The sequence below is a fragment of the Apaloderma vittatum genome, unplaced genomic scaffold (assembly GCF_000703405.1).
Source record: "Apaloderma vittatum isolate BGI_N311 unplaced genomic scaffold, ASM70340v1 scaffold5763, whole genome shotgun sequence".
Taxonomy (NCBI): Eukaryota; Metazoa; Chordata; class Aves; order Trogoniformes; family Trogonidae; genus Apaloderma; species Apaloderma vittatum.
The window spans coordinates 6136-28946 of NW_009706287.1; the positions used below are offsets into that span (position 1 = coordinate 6136).

General features: G+C 40.6%; 1 protein-coding gene across 2 annotated transcripts; it reads right to left on the reverse strand.

Annotated features, from left to right (window-relative positions):
* Positions 1–322: 322 nt before the first annotated feature.
* On the reverse strand, positions 323–22606 carry FBXO38 (F-box protein 38). Of its 2 annotated transcripts, XM_009865717.1 has the most exons (21): positions 22468–22606; positions 21377–21510; positions 20005–20168; positions 19452–19617; positions 18991–19128; positions 18527–18664; positions 18053–18146; positions 17522–17652; positions 17037–17207; positions 16641–16783; positions 15601–15823; positions 14781–14900; positions 13483–13662; positions 11265–11759; positions 7979–8079; positions 6230–6332; positions 4847–5013; positions 3537–3682; positions 2636–2739; positions 2250–2363; positions 323–958 (listed from the first exon to the last, which is right to left on the reverse strand). In XM_009865717.1, exons 1-21 carry the CDS (start codon positions 22593–22595, stop codon positions 780–782), a joined length of 3339 nt encoding a protein of 1112 aa, XP_009864019.1. In that variant the 5' UTR covers positions 22596–22606; the 3' UTR covers positions 323–779. The 2 variants fall into 2 exon arrangements, with proteins under 2 accessions (XP_009864019.1, XP_009864020.1); XM_009865718.1 differs by lacking the exon at positions 11265–11759.
* Positions 22607–22811: the final 205 nt, after the last annotated feature.

The window sequence follows — 22811 nt, forward strand, 5'->3', positions numbered from 1 at the left end:
TCAGCAATGATACACTCTTTTTCCTGCCCGCCTCGAAGGAAAAAGCCAGCTCTCAGCCAGTTAGAGAGTGCAGACTTACGATAAAGAGAGTGCAACCAACAATTAGCAACTTGTTTTTCATACACGGTAAACATGAAATCTAATGGTACAAATTCCAAGGTGCTAAACGTGGGTTTTTTCCTGCTCCAAAAAAGTTTTTAATCAACTCCAGAAACAACCACAGATCACCAGCTTTGCTACTTTTTTTCTGCTTTCAGCCTTCGTTGCACCAGCTGTAGAATTCTCTCCCCTGGAAAAATGCACACAAGACACAAAGACTGTGCTCAACAGGTTTACTCAGACTGGACTCTTAAATGCTCAAGAAAAAGGCACAGATTAAAAGAGATTCCGATGACTCTTTTGAACATAGCAAATGGGATTTTTTTTGTGAGAAAAAAAATTGCAATGACTTGTACGGGCTGAGAAATTCAAATAATCTTTCCTGTTCCTAATTACTGACCTTCATTAAAATGGAATTTAAATTAAATTGTATAAACATATGAAATACAGTCTCAGTATTAGGAAGCTTTTCTTCCATTTCCTCTATGTACAAATCTTACTATACAATTTTTACTTTTCATTATACATTTACTACATACTGTTTTCCAAACTGTGTGAGAGCGACTGCAAAGTATGCGTTTCAAGGAAAAGCTTTGCATTCGGAAAGAATCCACCTGCTTTCTCGGCCAGCAGTGCCAATCAGAATTCAGGAAGAGATGACAGGTCAGGGGAGTATCCATTCAAATGTAATCATCCTCTACTGGTTCCCCGTTGATATCACAGTAATGGATGAAGATAGCCACCACACGCTGGAATACACCTTTTTTCATCTGGCGCAGTTCAGAGATCTCTTCTCCTATGGTTTCCATACAGATGTCTGCAGACAGCTGTCCCTTCCTCCGGGGCGCGTAAATGGTAGCTGCGGAAGGCACATAGCAACAAATACTAGAATCTTTGCCGGAAAGAAATTCACAAAACTCTTTTTCGCATTCAACGAGGCTGTCTTGGAAAACAAAGCAAACGGAAAAACCTTCCATTGAGCAACTATGCTTGAGGAATATTATTCAAGCAGAAAAAGTATTCTGCCTTCCCCACATTCAAACATTTTGATAGCTCCAACACTCACTTAACACACAAAATCTGTATGTCTGCGGGTTAGGGGAATCCCAGCGCAATAACAAAGCCTTCCCCCGGAGACTTTTATGACACGCTCTCGGGTTATCCATTTCAACGATCACTTAAATGTTTTACAAATAAGAGCAACTAAGGATAAACCAGCCTTTATTTTCTAGGGCTTTAACTTCATGTTGAATCTAACCACTCTTTGCTGTCAAATACATACCTATTTGTTTGTAATTCAGACTACATCCTGAACTACAAGCATTAAGTCTATGAAACAGTTTCAAACAAAATTAAATAAAAATTAAAGAACAGAGAAAGCTAGAGCCAAACAAGATTTCTTCCTCATCCTCTTGAGCTTCATCCCCTCAAAATGGAGCTAGCTAAGAATATCCAAAATTATGTCGATTAAAAATAACTCCAATGAAGGAGATTCCAAGGTTTTCCTAATTAAGTAGTAGTAGACCACTATTTTTTCCTGCTACTAAGCAAAGTTTTTAAATTGAGCCCTGGGAGCTGCCCACTGAAGTATGGTATAAGACAAGCTCTTAAACAGAAAGAGGCCCATCTATCCTGAACTCTAACTCGCATCATCTCTGTTCTGGAGTTTTAAAGTCCTGTTCTTTCTTCTTTTCTCCCACGTTTCTGTGACTCTCTCTCCCTTTGCTGGATTCTCTTTAGCCTACCTTAACAACCTTTCATAAAGCAAAGCCAGAGACAGCAGGCCAGCTGAGCTTTCAGCGGGAACGCCAGCAAGCTCTGCAGAACCTGAGCTGCTGGGACTACACATCACAATGTAAGTTTTGTCTGTGTTTTAAATGTGCTCATTCTTCCAGATGTGACAAACTCATTTTTAGGCTAAACACCAGATTGGCTCTCTGATTTTGTCAGTGTTAGCTCACTTACACTGTTGTAGTTCTATGGCCCTCTCCTCTGATGGACCCTCCCCTCATCCAGCTCCCAAAACAGCTAGAAGTAGTTAGATACAGTCTACCAAAACCAGCCTAAGAACTAGAAAACTGAAGATGAATGCATTGCCAGCTTGGGACCAAGCAACAAGTTTTTTGAACACATCAAAAAAGATTACTCACTTCTCTCATCATCCTCGAAGTCGTATCTAGCATAGCTGTTTGGCTCTGCTGTCCTCAGTGATCGCAACCACGGGAAGTCAGTAATCATTGAGTAAGGGGCGCCATCCACGATGCCTAGATGACAGAGAAAGTGAGGAGACCAAGAGGACAACGTCACTCCTGCAGCAACAGCACTCTTCACCAAGTTGACTTCACTGATGACACACAGATCAGTCACTTGAACGCAGGAAAAGCACCTCCTCGCTTCAATTCCCCCACTGCGCTGTGCTGAAGGTCCTCCACCTTCCTCACAAGAATTAATATCCGTGTCTCTTGTAACGTGATGCAAAGTTATGTATCTTAGTGAGAGACTGATCGTCAGCTTTCGTCTCTCTATAAGCGCTCACCTTCTAGAGTGTAAATATCTCGTCCCCAAGGATACCTGGTGTACTTCTTCAGGTCTTCATCAGTTCGTGTAGCTTCAGGGAAGAACTCATATTTAATGAGCTCTCTAGAGAGAAGGAAAAGATTACAGCCAATAGTGATAGGAAATGCGAAGGCAGGAGGGAGAAAAACCAAATGGGAAATCCTATTACACAACCTTTCGTTTAATGCACCTGAATCCCTCACACAAACCCAGTAGGCAATTCCTTCACTGCAGAGAGCAATCACAGAACACAGGAAGCTGACACGAGAAACCAGTTAAGCTACCCTTTAAGCACAGCTTGCTCTCTGTAAAGAGAGCAACTACATAAAACTTCAAAAGTAGATTTGTGTTCTTAGTTGTTTCACTGAAAAAAACAAGACCACAGAACGGCTGGTTTAGAACAGCTGTAGGAGAGCCACTGCATAGAGTTCCCTGCTGCCGGGAATTTTTGATCCTCAGTAAGGAGCTCATATTGACTGCACATCATCTTCCCCAGAAATTAACATTATTTCCCAGACTAAAATCAGTCTCTTTTTTTATGAAAAGACACTTGTTTTCAGACTCAAAGATGCTCTCCTCAGCCATCCTGCCTACTCTCAATGTTCAACTGCTTTACTGCTGGATGGAACAGAACTGGAGAATTCTACAGTATTTTCCACATAGTTGAGTTTATTTCATCTACATTTTGTATTAGATACATCTTGACATGGAAGTTCGACATTGCACCATCTAGATTTCAACCTTCTCTAGTTAACAAAATCTTTTTTTCTTTACATTTGGCTAACATATGCACAGCAAGCCTACAGCTTGATGGAAGCTGTAAGTAGCTGGATCAGGATCAAAGAGCTTTCCTGGGAAGTTACTGAAGGGCAAGTACTCACTGGTTGATATTTGCTATCGTGTCCATCCAGCTTCGAATGCGCACCTTATTGCGGACATTAGGTGGGTTGCTGAATTCGTGAATTATGCAAATGTGATACGGATATGGGCCACTGAATATTTTTTGCTCAAGAGTCAACGTGTCAACCTGTAAAAGGCAGCCAACAGATACTTATAAGCAAGAGAAACCAAGAGATGTGACTTTAGAGTCAAGAGGAGATGTCTACCAAATCCCCCAAATTCTGGGGGTACCCATGCAGCGCAAAGAAATTTTAACAGCAAACATCATCAAATACATGATTAAGTGGAGTAAAACTTTCCTAGTGCAGCTTTGCCAATGAATCTTCTTGATCAGTGGAAGTGGATGGGAAATGCCTGTTGTCTTATGCATTTTGCAACTCCAGTAGGTAAGCAAGCTTTCATAAAATTACATAATGGTCTAAATCACATTCACTTTCTGAGAATTTGTCTCTGGCTTAGGGAGAGCGGTTGTTTTCTGGTTGAGGTGGTTTTTTTCACATTTTTTATCCTAATATCTTACTTTATCTTCCTGCTGTCTAAAGAGCTAAAGCAAGAGATCTGATTCCAAAGAAAAGCTAGCTTTTGTATCAAATCAGCCTTCCCTCATTGGTCAAACTGAGCCAGAAAACACATTACTTCGCTTGAGAGAAGCAGCACCACAGTATAATACAGAATATGCTCTGCTTAGAGTGATTAAGTAAAAAAAAACCAACAAAAAAACAAAGGATGACATTCTGGACCTTCAGTGAAACTCCTTCTTGCCAAATGACCTCCACAATTCACTAAGTGTCAGTGCTTACATCTCCCACACATAACGTGGGCGAGGAAAAGGTGGCTCCCTGTACCACGGCTGCCTTGCGTGAGCATCATCAGCGGCTGCAGCTCTCAGCAAAGCAGCATTCCACACACCGGCTGCTCTTACTACACCACGGGACGTGGGTTAAAGATTTCAGATACCTATGCCATGTCTCTGCTTACACCTAACGACAAGCTGACTTGGTAGCATCTGCATTCTTACAGTTACTTTCAGTTACTCAGTTTGGAATTAATTCAGCGCACCATAACTTTTTATAGCATCTTCTAATGCAATGCGTTGTATCCTCCACGTTCCCGATTCTGCAACAAGAGTCTCAATGGGCTAAAGTTTTAATGAACAAGTTTGTCAAGATTTTTGTTATTGTAACATTTACATTTCTTGCATTAATAGAAAAACACATGAAGCCAAGAGTGGTGAAAGAATGCAGACACAACCTCAGATCTCTTCGTGATTAAATGAGCATCGCTTGCACACCTGCTGCATTGGGCGAAGATAAATGATCCGGTTTCTTTCCGGTGGCATCCTGAGAATCTGATCCAGAATCTGATCCATGTTTAACTTCTTGCACTGGGCATAGTCAAACCGATTGACAACTGGTGCATTTTCTACTTTTAAGTGTTTCAATACACGGCACCTCGTAGCTGTAAGGAGGCAAACAAATTCATGAAAGAAATATAATACTGAAAATATCTTAGGAGTCTCCTGGCACAAGACTTCAAAGCTGTTTCAAAAGGAGGCAAACAAGTAATATAACTAACAGAGAATTACTGAAGTAGTTTGGACAGCTGGCAACATCAGCATATCGAAGAAAGAGACTAGCTGTTCATCTCTTCACCATTGTGGTCAAACTGTTAATTTCTGAATTTGCAAGAAGGTCCTTTTAAAAGACCATGTCAAATTTAATCTAACAATAACCTTTTTCTCTTTCTCTTTCCTTTCACAAAGACCCCTCAAACGGTCTGCGGACTGTCACAGATGAAAACCACTGACTTCAAAATCACAGAATCATAGAAACATCAAGATTGGGAAGGACTGTAAGATCATCAAGTCCAACCTACAGCCCTACACCACCGTAACAAAATCCCCAAACCCCACCTTTGTGAGAAAAGCTTTATTCATTTTATGGAGAAAGGAGAAAAGAAATACAATTCCATTCACTTCCACAAATGGACAGCAGCAGACACCAGATCGAATACAGAGTGTTTTGAAGATAGCTGTATTTTACGTTGTGTATCTCCTTTCTGGTAATGCTGCTCAAGCAATCATAATTTAGTTCAAAATTAATGTATGTTCTGAGAAGTATTCTGGAATAAAGAAATAATTTCTTCATTCTCTGCTAAGTGAAGAATTTTTTCAGATGAAAAAGTGTTAGTTAGTGTAGATGCTGCAGAAAACAATAAACGACCCAATGCTTCAATGCAAGACTGGGTACATACGCTGGCAGGTGAATACAATGCAGCCTAAGTGCCACAGTTTAAAATGGATTTTTATTATGCCACGGAGGAAAGTATCATTACGTCAGCTAAACAATCTATGGAAGCAGGAAGAAATGAGACACAAAACAAGGTACTATGAAACTCATTTCATCGACTTCCAATTACTGTATTATCACTCTTCAATAAACATCTCATCTTCCTACCTGGCCTATAATTTCATCTGTTGATTTCCAGATATTGATCTTTATTAAACTCGTTAACAACTCATACGGAAAGAGGCATTCAAATTGAAAAGGAGTACTATTTTGTGTGCTAAGCATCAGTCTGACGTGGCAAAGCAGCTGAAGAATACGAAATAGGTAGTGGATTGCCTTTATTTCAGAAATTTCTAATAATGCCAGATGAGGAGGTAACTACATACCATGTATGAACATCATTTTGGGACAGTCTTTCAGTACCAAATCTGTTATTCCGCAATTGGTCAAGGTGATTCCAACGAGGTTTTTGGATTTCAAAGTCAGTACCTAGTGAAAATTTTCCAAAAAAGAAATAATCTTAAGCAGGGTAAAAATAAGAAAAAATTTAAATAAACTGTATTTTAAAAGATGCTGCCAGATACATAAGAATATTAACCGGATACTAATCAATATAATACAGCTTCTGTTCACAACAGATATTTTAGATGACTAGGGCACTGATGGCAATGAGAAAAAAAGACTTCATACTGATCTGAACATCACAAAATGCAAAAGAACAACGTCACAAGATTAAAAAAGGAGTTATATCAGAAAGTACAAGTTTATCAGAAAAGCTAACTATCATGTCAGGAAATTCAAATTATCTACTATTCAATTTCTATTTTTCAACGATGATGACAAAAGTGGCGTTTCTGCTGGTAACACTTGTTTAAACACCAGAAGAAAGTACGGCAGAGAATCAGGGCTTGAACTTCTCATACCAATGTATTTTACCAGCACTATTGCAGAAAAAAACCTCACATTGAGAGCTGAAAATTATACAAGTAACTTATTTAATCCTCTACGTCCACTCTAAGTACAAAAAAACCAAAGTGCGCATCAAGCTCAAGCAGAAATCATTTCTAATAGCATGAACACCAAGAGAATGTAAGAAGAAGGGATCTTTCGGGGTTTTAATCTAAATTTTTCGAAGTTTTGTCACTAAAAATTCTAGCAAAATTTAGCAGTCCAAGGATGTAGCTGACCAGTTATATGAAGAAGAATACAGAGTTCTATTAAAACAAAGTAAACATGTGTAAAGGGAAAAAAACCCAAACCAGTCTGCAATGGGTTCTTTCTGTTCCAGCGATTTAAGCTGTCTCTTGTAACCACAGATAGCTGAACAAATTGAAAAGCTCACAATGCTGTTCTTTCAAAATGGCATATTTTAACAAGAAAAATCCCATACCCCAAACCAAATTTTACGCTAATCACAAAAAACTGTAATGCATCCTCGTAACCTGAAAAATATTATGGGATACAGTCACAAAAGCCATCTGAAATCAGTGAGGCTGAGCTCTTCACTGGACCGACGGGGGGAACGAACACAGGCAGGTTTCTCCACAGCAGCACTCGGCCGAGAAGCTTAGGTGAGATGTTCAGAGCCACTCCCTGGAGTGATCTCGCGCTCAGCTATGCTGTGAGCCTCGGGTGAACAGCCCCGGTACAGCAAAGCCAGACCTCACCATTTCTCCTCCCATAACTGAACTTCACAGGAGGAGAATTAACTCATGGTACTTCCTGTCTGCAAAGTAACAGCCGAGTTGCTACGCCCAGTCGCAGTTACATATCCCATGGTTCTCTTAGCAGCAGTAGCAGATGCTGTCATTTCAAAAACGAGTGCCAGAGAATAACTTCTTTCCCTGCACGTCAAGGGCACTGCGGGAAGGCAGGATTTCATGCAGCACTATAGCCACGAGCATCTGACGAACTTCAAGTTTAGCTTTAGCTTCTGTTTTGCTCTTCTCACGCCAGCCAGAGCATCCCTGTACCTGGCAGAGAACTTTCCGGTACATGGTTCAGCTCGAAAAAGAGCAGCAGCACCAGTTACAACTGCTGTGGCTCTCCACCGCAGACAAGCCTGTATCAGTACGTCATTGCCCATGAGCATCCGCAGCTGATAAACCCAGAGCAAGTGAAGGAAAAGACCTTACTTGAACATGATCGTCTTCAATAACTGGGTCACTCGTACTTGTCGACTTGTCAGCTGTCCTTTTCCGCTTTGTGGTTTGCCGTGGCTTTGGCTTAGCCACCTCTGGAAGCAGAAAATCAGACAAATCTTTCCTCTGTTTACATTTCAGGCTAACAGCAGAGGCATTCCCTAGCTGAAAACATCCAGTAAGCACACACATTTCTTACAGAAGCAGATCAAAATACCTGTCTGGCTTGAACACAACTATATCGCTTTTCCTTGCACAAAACCACTTTCAGGTTTGTTGCTCAGAATCATTCATAATTTGGGCACGGGGGTGGGCTGTTTAGATTCCTGTGAAAACACAGGAATGCTGAACCTACAAGTTCAACATCACAGAAAGATGAGCCAGATAAAGAACAGAAGATGAATTGTTAGGTTACACTTGGTTCTCTGCAGCAAACAGAACATTGTTGATAAATACAAGAACAGAAATAGCTTTAATGTTTTAAATAGTAGAAATTATCCCGAACTACTTGAAAGTCTGCTCTTTGTAACTGTCACTAAGTTTTTCCTAATACTGCAAAGGATGCCCAGGTATAAAACACTCTGATGCTCCCCAGTTGCTTGTTGCTCCATTCCATGTGCCAGCGACACCAAATTCCTGCCTGATTTAAAATATGAGGCTTTGAAAAGAAATGATAGATGCCCACCCTTACTTCTTACAGCAAGGGAGGAAAAAGTCCTAGAATTAAGTTTCTGTGATTAACAGATCAAAAGGAGAAATTATTGTTTTACTAAAATAAAGTTTCCTTTTACTTTTATTTGCTAAAACATACGGCACGTTCACAAATATTCACAGACAAGATAGAAGCGCAACCTATTAGAGCCTACATATGAACTACTCCATGCTACACTACCCTTAACATTTAAAATTATCTCTTTGTCTGTTTAACATCGTCAAATTCCACCCCTACACGTGGGGGTATGTGATATTCCGTGGGCCTACGAGCTCCAGGAGCCAGGCTACTGCTTTAGGGGATCCACAGGCTGGCAGATGTAGCAGCAGGTACTCGGTGGTGGCACCCATCGGTCCCAGGGAATTTTCTGACAGTTCCTAGAGGATCTACAGACAGTGAATTACTTCCTGTCTGCCTTAGAGGAAAGACTTGCCAATTTCATATTGAGTTGTTCAAGGCACAGCCCAAGGCCAAGAAATCTTTACGGAAGGTTTAACATAACCAGCATTTTAAAATGTGAAAATCTTGCTTCACTACAAAGGCAAACTAAAACAAGTTTTTTAAAAAAAAGTATTACAAGAAAAACCATGGCTTACGTTTGTACCAGAATAAAAATCAGTGTTACACACTTGAGTTGTCCTTTGGCTGGCTAGTCTGTGCTGATAATGCTTTTAAAATTTCACTGTCTGTAAAACACTTCACTTGTTCCACTGTTTGCGTAAATAATTTAACAGGAAAAAGCCCCAAAACCTTCCACTACCAAACACAGAAGTTGAAAACCACAACGTCATTTATGCTAATTATGCTATAATAGAAAGAAGCCGCACTCAAGGCACCGTTTTAGACTATTTATGGAAAACATTTCCAACTCAGTAACACGGCAGTTCCAGGCTATATTCTAGTAGGTTGTATACCCTGTCGTAGTAAAGCAAAGCTCTGCAGCAGCCAGGCAAGAGCAGCCTCACAGTGTTATGCATTAAACACCCATTTGAAAGATAAAAAAGACACATTGAGTCTCATTCTGCCTCAAGATCAGGTAGCATCTGATGCTTCAAAGAGGAAAATAAGTGCATAAAGACATCCATGTAACTGCGTGGAACTGGGAAAACAGTTCTGACTTGTGTGGGCCAGGTACAAGAAATAGCGAGACGTTTTTCTCCGGGAGCAGAACAGATCCTTTTCCTGACTAACAAGTGAAACACGAAAACAGAGATACTTTCAGAAAGATACTCTAATACTTAGATCTGATTGACTTCACTTCATGTTTCGGTAATGGATGAGGATCTAGGGAAAACATTTTATTTTGATATTTGTAGACTAATTACTAGTCATAATGGAGCAAGGTAGAAAACAGCCATTTTAGATTTAACAGCAAGATCATTTCTTTAGTCTGAAAGGCATTCAGCTACAGAACTATATCCTAGGCAATTTAGCTTTCGCTAACACTTGCAAACATTCAGATAAACTGGAAAGACGCAAGGACCTACCGCATTTGAACCATTCCATGTTAACAGAGATACAAATTCACCATCAAACTTTTCTACCTCCAGCAGACAGTTCTGTAACTAACATGTTTCATTTTACTCACCATATAATCTCAGCAGAGAATCCTGGATATTTGAGGTGACTATGAAGTACATTATGCCAGACCTAAGATGATTTATTTTGGAAATCAAATATATTTGGAAGACACAGCAAGTTCTCTCACATCTGTTCTTTTCTCCCAACACTTCTGGCTTCATTCCAGCCCTTCAAGGATTTAGTTTTTATTTTACTGTTTTGCTCATTTTACAAGACGTGAAGGATGAAACTATGTAATAGAATGACAACCTCCAAGTTCAACCATTACACCTTATACACTTGGAAGCAGAATTCAATATGCAGGGGCACAAGCTTGGGTCAATTATAATTATAGCTCTCTTTACTGGCTGATAAAGTATCAAGTTAGTAACTCCTGCCTTCTTGCTAACTTAAGGGAGAATTTTAATAGGGGAGACAATCTTACGTTTCAATGCCTTCACAGGAATAGAGTAGCTGTCAAAAGAAGTTGCATTTGCTTTTCAAATGAGTAAATCAAACACCATTCAGTTTGTATGGATAACACATAAATAGAATACTTGCTTGGAGGAAAAAAAGTCACTGGCACTCTTTCAGAGAGATTTGTTATTTTACCTAGCTATGACAGTGAAGCCACTTCTTTTCCATCAATATTCTGACCCTCTGACTGACCACTTGGTTTTACATTATTAACCAGCAAAATTCACATTTAGCTTCAGTGTTATCTGTGGCTGTTGTGGCTGTTCAGTACTGAAACAGAAATGAATATATGCACACAGGTCGTACCTGACTCCGACACCAGAGGGACATGGGACAGCTTGCTCCTAGCTCTTGTTACTGGTCGGCGAGGGTACTCTTCTTCGTACTCCATCTCACAGCTCCTTCGCTGTGAGCCCGTGCTCTCCTCCTCCCGGGCAGGCCCGCAGGCACTCCCACTAGTCCTCTCGCTACTCATCTCTCCCGGAGGCCCACAGTTTGGCAGAGTCCTAAGTGCAAAGTCTGTCCCGGCGCTGTTTGGCCCATTCCTGCAGGCTCCACTTGTGGACGGGCACTCGCCGTCGCAACACCCACTAGTCCTCTGTCGTGCGTCCTGGGGCTTGCAGCAGGAACACCTGGAGCAAACAGAGCTCTCCTCAGTCTCTCTCTCGTCGGAACCTTCACTTTTACAAGGCGAGCAGACACACTGCCTGGATTCGTCTCCAGCTGCTGGACTGGTGCCCGTGGAGAGGCTATTAGCCGCCTGCGCGCAGTCAGGGCTGGGGGAAACAGCACTGCAGGAGCCGGGTGTTCCCGTAGAACCCGCAGCATTGCTGCAACCTGGGTAAGAATCCCTGCTTTTGTTCCTTTCAGGCATGTCACTTGCTGCTTTCATGTCCGCTTTAATCTGCTCACTTGTTACTTGACAGCCCTTTTCACAGCTGCTTTCCTCAGTATGGAACTGCTTTGGCTGGCCCACTTGGCTGGAATTACATCTCTTCCGCAGCGGTGTCTTGCCTTTCCCGCTCACTGTAGGAGTTCAGCAAGAGAGAACGATGAGACAACCTTGACACACAGTTTAAACAAATGCCGAGTGCTACTCTGCTACAGACTACTTAAAAGAGAAGGTAGCCTAGACACTACAAATCCTGTCAAGACCATGCTGCTATTCGCATTGTGGGAATTCATAATATTTCAAGCAGGTGCTAAATTTCTGCAATGCCTTACAGCTATTTTTGTAGTGGTGTGCTTGGTGCATTTGTTAGTAAATTAGATACATATTTTCCAGAAAGGCTGATATTTTCACAAAGCAGCTAACTGGTTAAAAAAAAAAAACAAAGCACAAAAATATGAAAAACACATTGATAACAGGATTCTGTTTTCTTAAATACGAGGAAGAAGTCTGAGGAATTAAATAGGGTAGATAGGACTAAAGTTGATGCTTTCAACAGCAATCCTTAGCTCCCCCTTGTGGGTATGGAAAGCAGCATCAGTAGGCAGCAATAGTCTCAGTTTAGAGATCAGTAAGAACCCATACCAAGTAGCATACAAATCACAACTGAAACTTAACGTCTACTATCTTAATCCTCCCATCTAATTACACTAAATCAAGCCCTAAAAACATTATTGACACTACAAAAGTTTAGGCAGATTGTCTCCAAACACTGGTTATTTCGTCCTTCAAACCAGAACTGACAACTATACCGTAAGCTCAGCACTCTACAGACTTCCAAATGGAAACCATCAGCCTTGTCGAAACATGTAGGGAGTCTGCTCATTTACAATAAGAAGACACTTGATCCATTACAGCTTTGAAACGTCCTAGGCTTTGCAGAAATTAAACCAGTGCTAGACCAGTACGGTTCTCAGTTCTTCACAATGCAGAATTTTTATGTTAATTGCTTAGCTAAATATTCGTTAAGGTTTCATACCGTAGGTATCAGTTAATTACTTCTAGATCAGGATTTGATTTTGACTTCCTCCTTTCTTGTGTAGCTATGAAACTACTCCACTTGGAATACAAACTACAGGAGACTGCACATCATCTCTGTTGCTGGAAAAGCCATACATCATGCGGCATCAGACCCTAGACTTGGCCTTAGTGTCACAGATGTGAAGCTTCAAGCTGTAAACTCAAGACAGGGGATGTCCTTTTCCACATCTCTCTATAGTTCTACTACCACGAAGATCTAGGCTTCTGACCCTGAATGAGTCATAGTAATATATATTCACTACTAATATATGTATAAATATACACACACTCTAACAGCGTCGTTCGGATGGGAAGAAAGCAGTACTGAACATCACTCTGAGAAATCTCACTAACCTCCAAAGCTCCCATCAAAGTGAAGTGGATCTTAAAGTGTCCCCTTCAACACAGTCCCACAGGACACCCACGAACCAAAAGACAACTACAAGCCTCAGGCATCTGCCACATTTTGTTTCAGCAGCAATGCTTTGACAGGTGAATCATACAGACAACACAGCGGCAAATCTGGCTCCACAGAAATGATAAATTTTGCGCACTCGGAAATCCAAGAAGAGCTGTAGGTTTCCGCAGCACTGCTGCTTCTGTGCTTCTGTGCACTGACTACGTAACTGGAGCTCAGACACCTTCACTCCACATTTGTAACGTGAAGAGGAGAGGGCAAACAAACACGCCTGTTACAAAGCTAGAAATCAAACTGAACAAGGTGGAAAGGATGAAGCTTAAGAATAAAGAACAGTGCCCAGAAATCCATCTGTTCCACACCTGAAGGCTCTCTAGTTTCCACTGTATCCTTGCTTTTCTCTTCCCCGTCTGAGTAATTCTGCGCAATGCTGTTAGAGATGCAGGCTCTTGAAGTCCCCATGTTTTCTTCCTCATCCTCACTGTCTGAATCATGGACAGTAATAGGCGCTGCTTTTACAACAGGCTGAATGCCACTCGGTCCTGAAAACAGTAGAAGAATGCCCAACAGTTCGTGTAAAAATAAGCCAAGCACGGATTAAAAGGCTGAAGAACTTTTAGAACTGCTTGAAAAAATGACAAGAGATTAATTTAACTCAATTTAGCTACTCGTGGCTCCCTCATTAAAATGCAAATAGGAGAAAAGCAAACCATTCCAGCACTAAAGCATTCTAGTTTGGAAGGGGAAGAGTGTCACAATATAAGACAAAACACGGGTTTTCTGTAATGCTTCTCTGCTTCAGAACAGCTTAAAGATTCTTTCACAACAGTACAAGTAACTGCACAACTACGGGTTATAAGCAGTCCTTGAAATCTCCACCACAAAGACAGAAATGTTGGTTAGAATATCTGCAATTATCCTTCTAAATCCCACCACTAGAAGTGGGAAGGAGAAGCATGAATTATCAAGCTTCAGGATAAACGTGCTCTGTTAGTTTCCTCTCTTGGCAAATACCCAAGGGCATGAGCCAATCAGGATGACATATCTGCCTGTGAATAACGTAAGAAATGAACATGAAGTTAAATAACCTTTTCAGGAGTTATCTTGAAAAAGTGAACAGATCCAGCATACGTGTATGTTACTTCATGTTGTTGGCATATTTAGTAGAAAATTATGTTGTCCAGCAAATAGTGGCTATAAAAGAAATCAAGATTGCCTTATGTCACTAATGTGTGTCACTAGTGATGTCACTAATACAAATTAAAGTAACACTGGAACAAGTTGTTCTGGCTTTGGGGAGAAAAAAAAACAACAAAGAAGAATCCACATGCTGCAGTGAAAGAAGTAAGGCCATTTACCCCAACACAGGAACATGACAAGCTCACTCGGGACTTCCGAGTCTTTTATTACATTGGGCACAAAACCAAGGCTTTATGATCAAGGTATTTTACTCCATATGCAAAAGAAAACTGGGGACCATAAAAAAAGACTTTAAAACAGAAGAATTTCCTCACAGCAGTAAGCTGTGCTAGCATCATTATTCCAAACACACCAGAAAACCCAGCCAAAGAAAACCGTTCAAAACCAAACTTATATTGAAAAATTGAGCCCCTCAAGAACGGGATACCAAAAAGTAATTTCTTTCCAGAACTGGAGTTACCTGCTTGCTCTTCGTCGATCTCCATAGTAACAACAGCCTGGCTGTGAGCCGGGAGCTCATTCTGGCCCTGCCCAGCAGCCATCCCCTCTTCCTGTGCCACCTCCTCCATCTCGTTCAGGGCTGAAAAGATTAAGATGACATCAAGAAGAGGAAACAGAAGGAACAGGGTATAGGAGGAGTTCACCCAGCATCCAGAGAGTCAGAGAATCATCAAGAAATACGTAATTATCTGCCTTGGCTCCTTCAGTGAGCCTCTAGGCTGCACGAAGTCTCCCACAGATTTGTTCTACACGTCTTTAGCCAAGGCCACAGCCTAACTTTCAGGGTTTACTTCTCCCACGTTTTCCACTTCCCCTAGAAAGTCATGTTCTACTGCAGTGAGCAGCATAACCAGGATTTACCTATTCGCTCCTTCCAATGATTTCTGCCCTTGCTGGGAAAGTTTAAAAATACACCAGCTGACACTGTGATATACTTCCAGCTTGGACCATGGAAGCCTAGAAAACAGTTCACACTTCCACACACGAATATTGCCCTGAAACTCTACATTGAACACTCTACACGGAAACTCCACATTGCTAACATACCTACTGACACGTATCGCTGAATCAGAAAATGTCTGTAACAGCTATTAGATACAACACACAGTTTTTATCACACAGGTATTGGAGATGTGCAGGCAGTCCTCAGAAAAGGCTTAAGTTACACACCAGGAAATGAAAGAGCAACAAGCTTTCAATGTATCTTCTCCAAGACCCTATGTAAGCAGCAATGCAAATAAAATCGCTCCCAACGGAGGTTCTCAAAGGTCAGAGATTACCCTCAGCTGCAATCTGCTGCTCTTCAGGTTGACCATCTTGCCGCAGCTCATTCTCCTCATTCTGGTCATTTGGGTGCTGGTGATTGTTGTGGTGGATGTTTGGATTATTGTTATTCTGATGGTTATTGTTGTTGTCGTTGTCATTGTTAGAGTTCTGATTGCTGACTAGGGCAGATGAGACACCAATTCCTGTGCCTGCACTTAGGCCCACACGAGCACAACCCTGAAAACAAAGAGCAGCCATTAAGATTTGAAAACATGGGACACATTAGCTCAACAAACACATCCTAGAGCCAACAGAAAAAGTGTCCTCTCAGGAGTATCCTGGATAAAAAAACCAAAATGCACATGAAGGAAAGGGAAACTGTCCCTAATACTTCCTTATGCTACACACTGCAGAGGTCCATCTAAAGTCTGACTACCCAGAAAATTTACACTTAAACCACTAACGAGAGGGAACGCCACTAAGCATATAATCTTGCTTTATTAAATTGTATTTCATTTGCTATGAGATCATATTACATCAATACAAACAGCAGATTATGTAGTCTTCCCAGAACACAGTAGCCTCCAGACAGAATTAATGATCAAAGAAAGCAGTTTTTTACGTAGGCGGTTTTCATTTGTTCCAACAGCTGTTACAAAGATCTGCGTTACAGTGTGGGAGAGGGGACAACACGAAGAAATAACATTCCCAAGCTCTGAAAGCACTCCAGCAGGGGAACAGCACTGCCCTTTCACCGAATATAAAAATCACAAACCCCCTTAACATTATGAACAGATGCTTAAGTGTGAAAAAAATCAAATAGCAGCAGAGACCTCCACAGAAACAGAACTAATGTAAGTCTTATTCACTGGTCACGTATCCATACAAGATTTGCCACCGCTCTCAGAAGCATCATTCTCCCTAAACATATTATGATAACAGCAACTGCAAACCCAAGTCATTTATTTATCAACCTATTCAATTAATTACAGCTTTTAAAAGAATGCACAGCAGACAGACCTCAAAAATCAAAACCGTTCCCTAAAAGACTGACCTTAGGAGGTTCACGGAACATCTGGTCCAAAGAAATAAATTCTAAGCTTGGCAATAACTCAATGAACTGACTAAAAGAATCTAGCTTTATCGCATGGCATCGCACCAGAGTGAGGTCAACCAGTCGGGTCCACCTTGAATGATCTGTGAAAGAGAAGAGATGCATTTCCTGAAGGATTCCTATCTCACTTATTTTCCTTAAATCCTTCTTAGGACTGAGAGCAGGCATCTTCCGTATACCCATTCTGATTTGCTACCAGCGTCATTATGGTTCCAAACTGAGCATCATCTACTGTACTTACTAAGAGACAGAACAAGCAGCACTACGAGAGGAAAAGTTGTTTTAATATCACAGCAATTCATATAATATCTCTAAAATTTCAAAGGTGTGCAATACCTGTGATCCAATTATTTGGGTTATGTAGATGTGGGCAGTTGTAAATGACCAGATATTTGATGCAAGAAAAAACTTCATTTACAGCTTTCATACCAATATCTGTAATAATTCCTGGATTTTCAACCACATCAGCCAAGCCGTACTTCACCAAATCTCCATTCGTCATTTTACCTACGAAAAAGACAGTAGCAAATCCAGAATTTCAGAAACTTGCCATATACAGTATGATTTTCTAACTCCTGTTTTCAGTTCAATTTTGCCAAATAGATAAGGTTATTACTTCAGTTCAGTCAGGCCGAGACTTTCTCAATTTCAGTAAGTTTCAGGGAGCGAAGAAAACCATATGTGGCTGTATGAAATCGGCAGCCTCAACATGAGTTATCCTGACAATCTTTTTAACCACTTGTAGAAAATTCCTGAAAATATTCAACTTATTTAATCCTTGTATTTGTCAAATAATTTATGTATACAAAAAAATGTCATACACTGTAGTAAAAATTCATCTACATATCCTAGATGAAGAGTTTCAAACTGTGGAAATTCTAGTTCAGCCATCTTCAAAGCAGAAAAAACACCATCTTTGGTCAAGGAAGGCTGGATCCGCACTTCATGCAACCTGAAGGAAATGAAGAGTTGTTCCTATTAGATGGCAGGCCGAAACACAATTGCTATAGAAACCACTCCAGATGCCCTCTCGTAACAAAACGGAAATTTCCTCTCTCAGTTCTACGATTAAGAGGGTATCTGTTGCACCGTTACAGTGCAATGCAGTTGTGAGACTAAAAGCGACAGGCTTTGCAGATACAGATCTGAGAAGGCCTATGGCGCAAAGTCATTCAGAAACAGACACAACTCCAGTTATTTTAACCACGGAATATTCTTGTTACGTAAAGTTTAAATGTTTATTCTTTAAATTTTTGGAAGGTTGTTCTGCTTCCCCATCTTCTTAAATGTTGTTACTAAGACACTTATTTGAAAAACGAGAAAGGGGAAGAGAACAATCAAAAGGTCCGTACCTTCGTGCAGCAGTTATGATGAGGTAGCCAAGATCCACTTCAAGTGCATTCTTGCAAGCTCCCAAAACTATAGTGTGCAAATTCCTAAAACCACCTGACAAACAAAAAACATTCTTTCACTTCAGGCACAGATCACAACCTTAAGCCCTATACATTTCCACCACCAGTGTCTTAACGAATGAATTAACGAAACACCTTTTCCAGGAAGCCAGTAACACACACCCAATCCTGGCTAGTTGTTACTCACCAACAAATGCAACGGGAAGGTCAGCTTATCAGTCAAGAGTTAATTGCAGTTAAAAGAACAATACTCAATACAGAACTATATTTAGCACCACAAAGTTCAAAACTTGATACCTTTAGAAATAATGATCAGGAAAGGATATGCTACAGGCAAAAAAGCTAAGCACCACATGCCTCCAGTATTTGCTAATATTTGTTCGTTTTAACCATGAAGGATAAGAAGTTTCATACCTGATCTCCAGCTATCTTCTACCACATGCTGGATAAGTCCTCCAAGAAATGGAACACGAACCAGTTCTAAATGCTCCAGATTTCGAGCAGAAGCAAGGCCCGTCACTAGGGGAACATACTTCAAAGAATTTGTGGGTCCTGCATAGAACAAATCAATACACACAAAGATAGTCATTCACTTTACAACATCGGAAGTATCCCATTAAAGAATTAAAAAATGCAGGTTAAAGAATCAAAAAATGCCCACATATAGCCACCGCGATCAGAAAATCGGCTGAACTAAGTAGTAACAAATAACGCACAGGAGAGGGATACATTTCAATCCTACACTGTGAAGAAAATGATGCCTGTTTCCAGAATCTTGTATTCTAAGATTTCCATTTACAGTTGGTGCCTATGCAGCTTTAACAGAATTAGGTTTCCTACAGGCTAAAACATCCCTTTGATATGTGAATCCCTCTTACCAGCACAGTTCCTCATGACAAAAGCACGTAAGCTGATACAAAGGAAATCTTTAAAAGGCTGTGGTTTGGTGAGTCTCACCCACTTCAGATAAAGGTGCCTCAGCATTGGGATACAAGGAATCTCAGGGACATTCACCCCTAATAATACATAAACAAAAGAAACGTTTTTAAACAAGGTTTAAACTAGGAAAAATTGCCTTGGATTGACATTCTGGCATTAAAAAGGAAGTATTTTCTTTGCTACGTGGCATGTGAGATAAGCTGTAAACATTTTAAACAGAATTTCTTCAACACAGTTTAGAATTTGCCCTTTGGATCTCCTATCATATATATAGCAAAGAATTCAGAAATGCCACATGCCGAATTCTCTCTCTTAAATAAAGGATTACAATCTTGCAGAGTTTCAAAGCCTTTAAATTCACCTGTGTTGAAGCCTACTACTTCACCATTACCACACTCACCTACTAAGTGCAAAGTCTGAATTTTAGCTCCTATAGGAATTTTCAGCTTGTTCTCGGGAGGAATTGGAAAAGCACCATTACGATTACGGAACTTCCCTAAAATGTGAACTTGGGGCATGTATGTCCAAATAGCTTCCACCAGCTCTAAATGAGAGGTCTCAACACCCTGTATAAAAGAAAGCAAAGCAAATGCTCTAACACCAGTTCAACAACATCCTCTTAACCGTGTAAACTTCTCAGTAACACACTACACATAGTGCAGTGTGTTATCTCACTTTTAACTGGTAGCAAACTTAAAAGCAGAGGGATCAGAGTTTTAATTCATTTCTTGACTTATAAGCACCTGTGATTCTCACTGGTGCAACTAAAAATAGAACTCATTGGCAAATAGGGTCACAATTACTACTGCTCTGCACAGCCAGACCTGAATACAAAGTCCAGGTCTGAACACAAAGCTCTGCGAGCCACGAGTCCCTGCCCCATCCCTTCTGCTCTGTTAACACGCACCGCCTCAGCTGCTGAAAGAGGTCCTCTCTCGAGTCTAAACACTCACCAGAAGATTTGGACAGGCCTGCAAAGCCTCTAAAACTCCCGGAATGCTGAAAGCTTCATGGCCACGGACTCTGCGTCTTTCAAGGTACCTGGGATGAAGACCATAAAGTTGTTCAATGTCTGGCATCTTCCTCAGCAGCGTTAGAAAACTGGAATCGGTGAAACCTAAGATGACAACAACAGATTTGGTATTTGTGTGACAGCAGACACCTAGATGTAAAGGGAAAGCCAAATACGCTGCTCACTTTATATGGTAGTATAAATTCTACAGTGTCAAAAGATGTACTCAGCTTATCTTCTACTTCCAGATTGCAGAAATCATGACCTACGTACTCTTCTGTGGTTTGGTGAGTCTCATCCCCTTCAAACAAAGGTGCCTCAGCACTGGGATACAAAGAACCTCAGGGACATTCAGCTCATTCTATTCACACTCAATTTTGCAGCCTTGCTCTGGGTTTCCTTCAGCAGAGTCTCACAGCTACAGAGTTAACTACACTTCTTCCCTTCTCAGCTGAAGCACTGTGCAGACTGTCAGGCTTTATGTCTCTATCTTTCCTGGAATTCCAGTCATCAGCTACACGACTCAGAATGCCCAGCCAGAGCAGTTACATGCGGTTCATCTCTATGCACTGCAGCTCACAATTCTCAAAGAAATAGGACAGTTTCCTAAAGTAAAGGTTTATTTTCTTCTAACATACAGCAAGACAGAAAAGGGATTTAAAACTAGTAAGTTACCTGTATTTACATCTATCTGAGGTTAGGTCTAACCATCTATCTGACATCAGCCCTAATAAATCTAACTTTGCAGATCCTCTCACTTTTAGAATTCAGTCATTTGCTCTCTCTCTCCCAAAAAATCCAAGCAGTGTAATTTAAATCCAACAGAAATCCTAATACTCACAGGCTTGACCTAGGTTGCCAAATTTATCTATTGATCTGAAGATTGCTTGAGGTATGACATCAAAACTTATTTATTCTTACATTGTTAAGTGCTGGCAGATGAGTTGCTCTCTCATTCCACTGTATTTTTTCCTGTCTGCATGCAAACAGCCTCTTCTTGGATTAACCCTTGGATTAACTCTCTTACAACAATCAGACAAACACAGATTGTATTTACAGATTGCTACCAGAGAAGCCCATTTTCTGCTACAGTAATATCTGACATATATATACATACACACAGACAAAATTTCCAAACCTTCCTCAAGGAAGCCACCCAAATCTCACAAAAAATCAAAAAGAATTAAACATCTAACTCCTTCTACTACTTCTGAATATTCACCGTGCATATGTCAGTACAAATACTGGGACAGCACAGCGAGTTTTTCACAGTGTCACCTTAAAGCCTGATCCTGTGCGAGGGCCTTACTCACCCGTGGGCATGTACTCCCACCACCGGCCGGCACACAGATCCACAACCTTCACCACGCGCAGGTACAGTGTGACCGCTTCCTTCAGCTTCCGGGACAGGCACTCCATGCACATGATATCCTGCAAGGGAAGGTACCTTTGGGAGAGGAAAAAACACCCCTCTGGTTTATCAAAGGTGGATACTTCTCAACTTTCTCCAAACTAATGAACATCCCCAGGGTGACTATGGAAATTCATATATTTCTAACCTAGTAACACTCATTCAAATGGAATTTTCAGACGATATACTAATAAAGGGTGAAATGTTATTAAGCAGAGCAACTCGCCAATTTTTGATGCCAAATACAAGATGTTTAAAGTACAAATATAATATTAAAATGGAGAGATTCTTTAGTTCTCTAACGAATACAACTGGCCAAATCCTTTGCCACAACCGTTTCTACATGGTACAATTAAAGGTACCTACATTTTCTAGTCGATACAATACACTCAATTTGCAAACACTTTGGAGAGCTACTGTTTTTAAAGAACTTGTTGGTAAGGCATTATGTTTTGAATATAACAGACATGGAGAAGGACTGTGCTATAGGGAATTCCCTTCCGCACACCATGAAGCAGATGCAACAATTTCAAAACACACACCTCAGCTACGTACTACCCGGGACACATTTTTGCACCAAAATGAATATTTTTTCAGTTGTTACCACACACTAGTGAACATAATTGAATCACTTTTTAATTTCTTCTTCATTCTACCATCCATGACATTCACAAACATTAATTTTCAAAGTATTCAAATGAATTAGGTGTCCCTGCCTGTGACAGGGAGGTTGGATTAAATGATCTCTAAAGTCCCTTCCAGCCTAGGCCATTTTATGATTCTATAATTCTATGAATTATGGGACTGAAAAAAAACCATCTATCACTCCTTTTTATCCAGTTTTTATCCACCAGTTCGTTCATGGTACATCTATACCTTCTGAATATGATGTGACACAAGCACCAATGCAGATAAGACTGGGAAAAAAAACAGAAAACCCCCAGAAAGTAATATAACAATAAACAATAAATTGACTTCAGTTAAGCTACTCACCTAAAGATGTGGCAAAGCACTTCATGAGAGAGTTGGTTCATATAATCTTTTGGCTCATCAGCTTTGGCAGACTCAGAGCCTTCCCTGTTCACTGAGCACGGTTTCACATTTTTCCGCCGCGGACCCATATTTGCAACAATTTCTGATGAAAGGAAATGTTCACAGTGTTACGTAAATTCAGTGCAACTGAAAGAGAAAAGGGACAGAGAGTAGAGGAGGGAACACCAGTTAAGCTCTGTTCACCAAAAAAAACCCTAGCAAAATCTGCCACTAAGTACAAGCTCCTGGCCAGCTGAATCGAGTTAATCAAGAAATAGAAAAATTCTTTCAACAAGTTACATTTT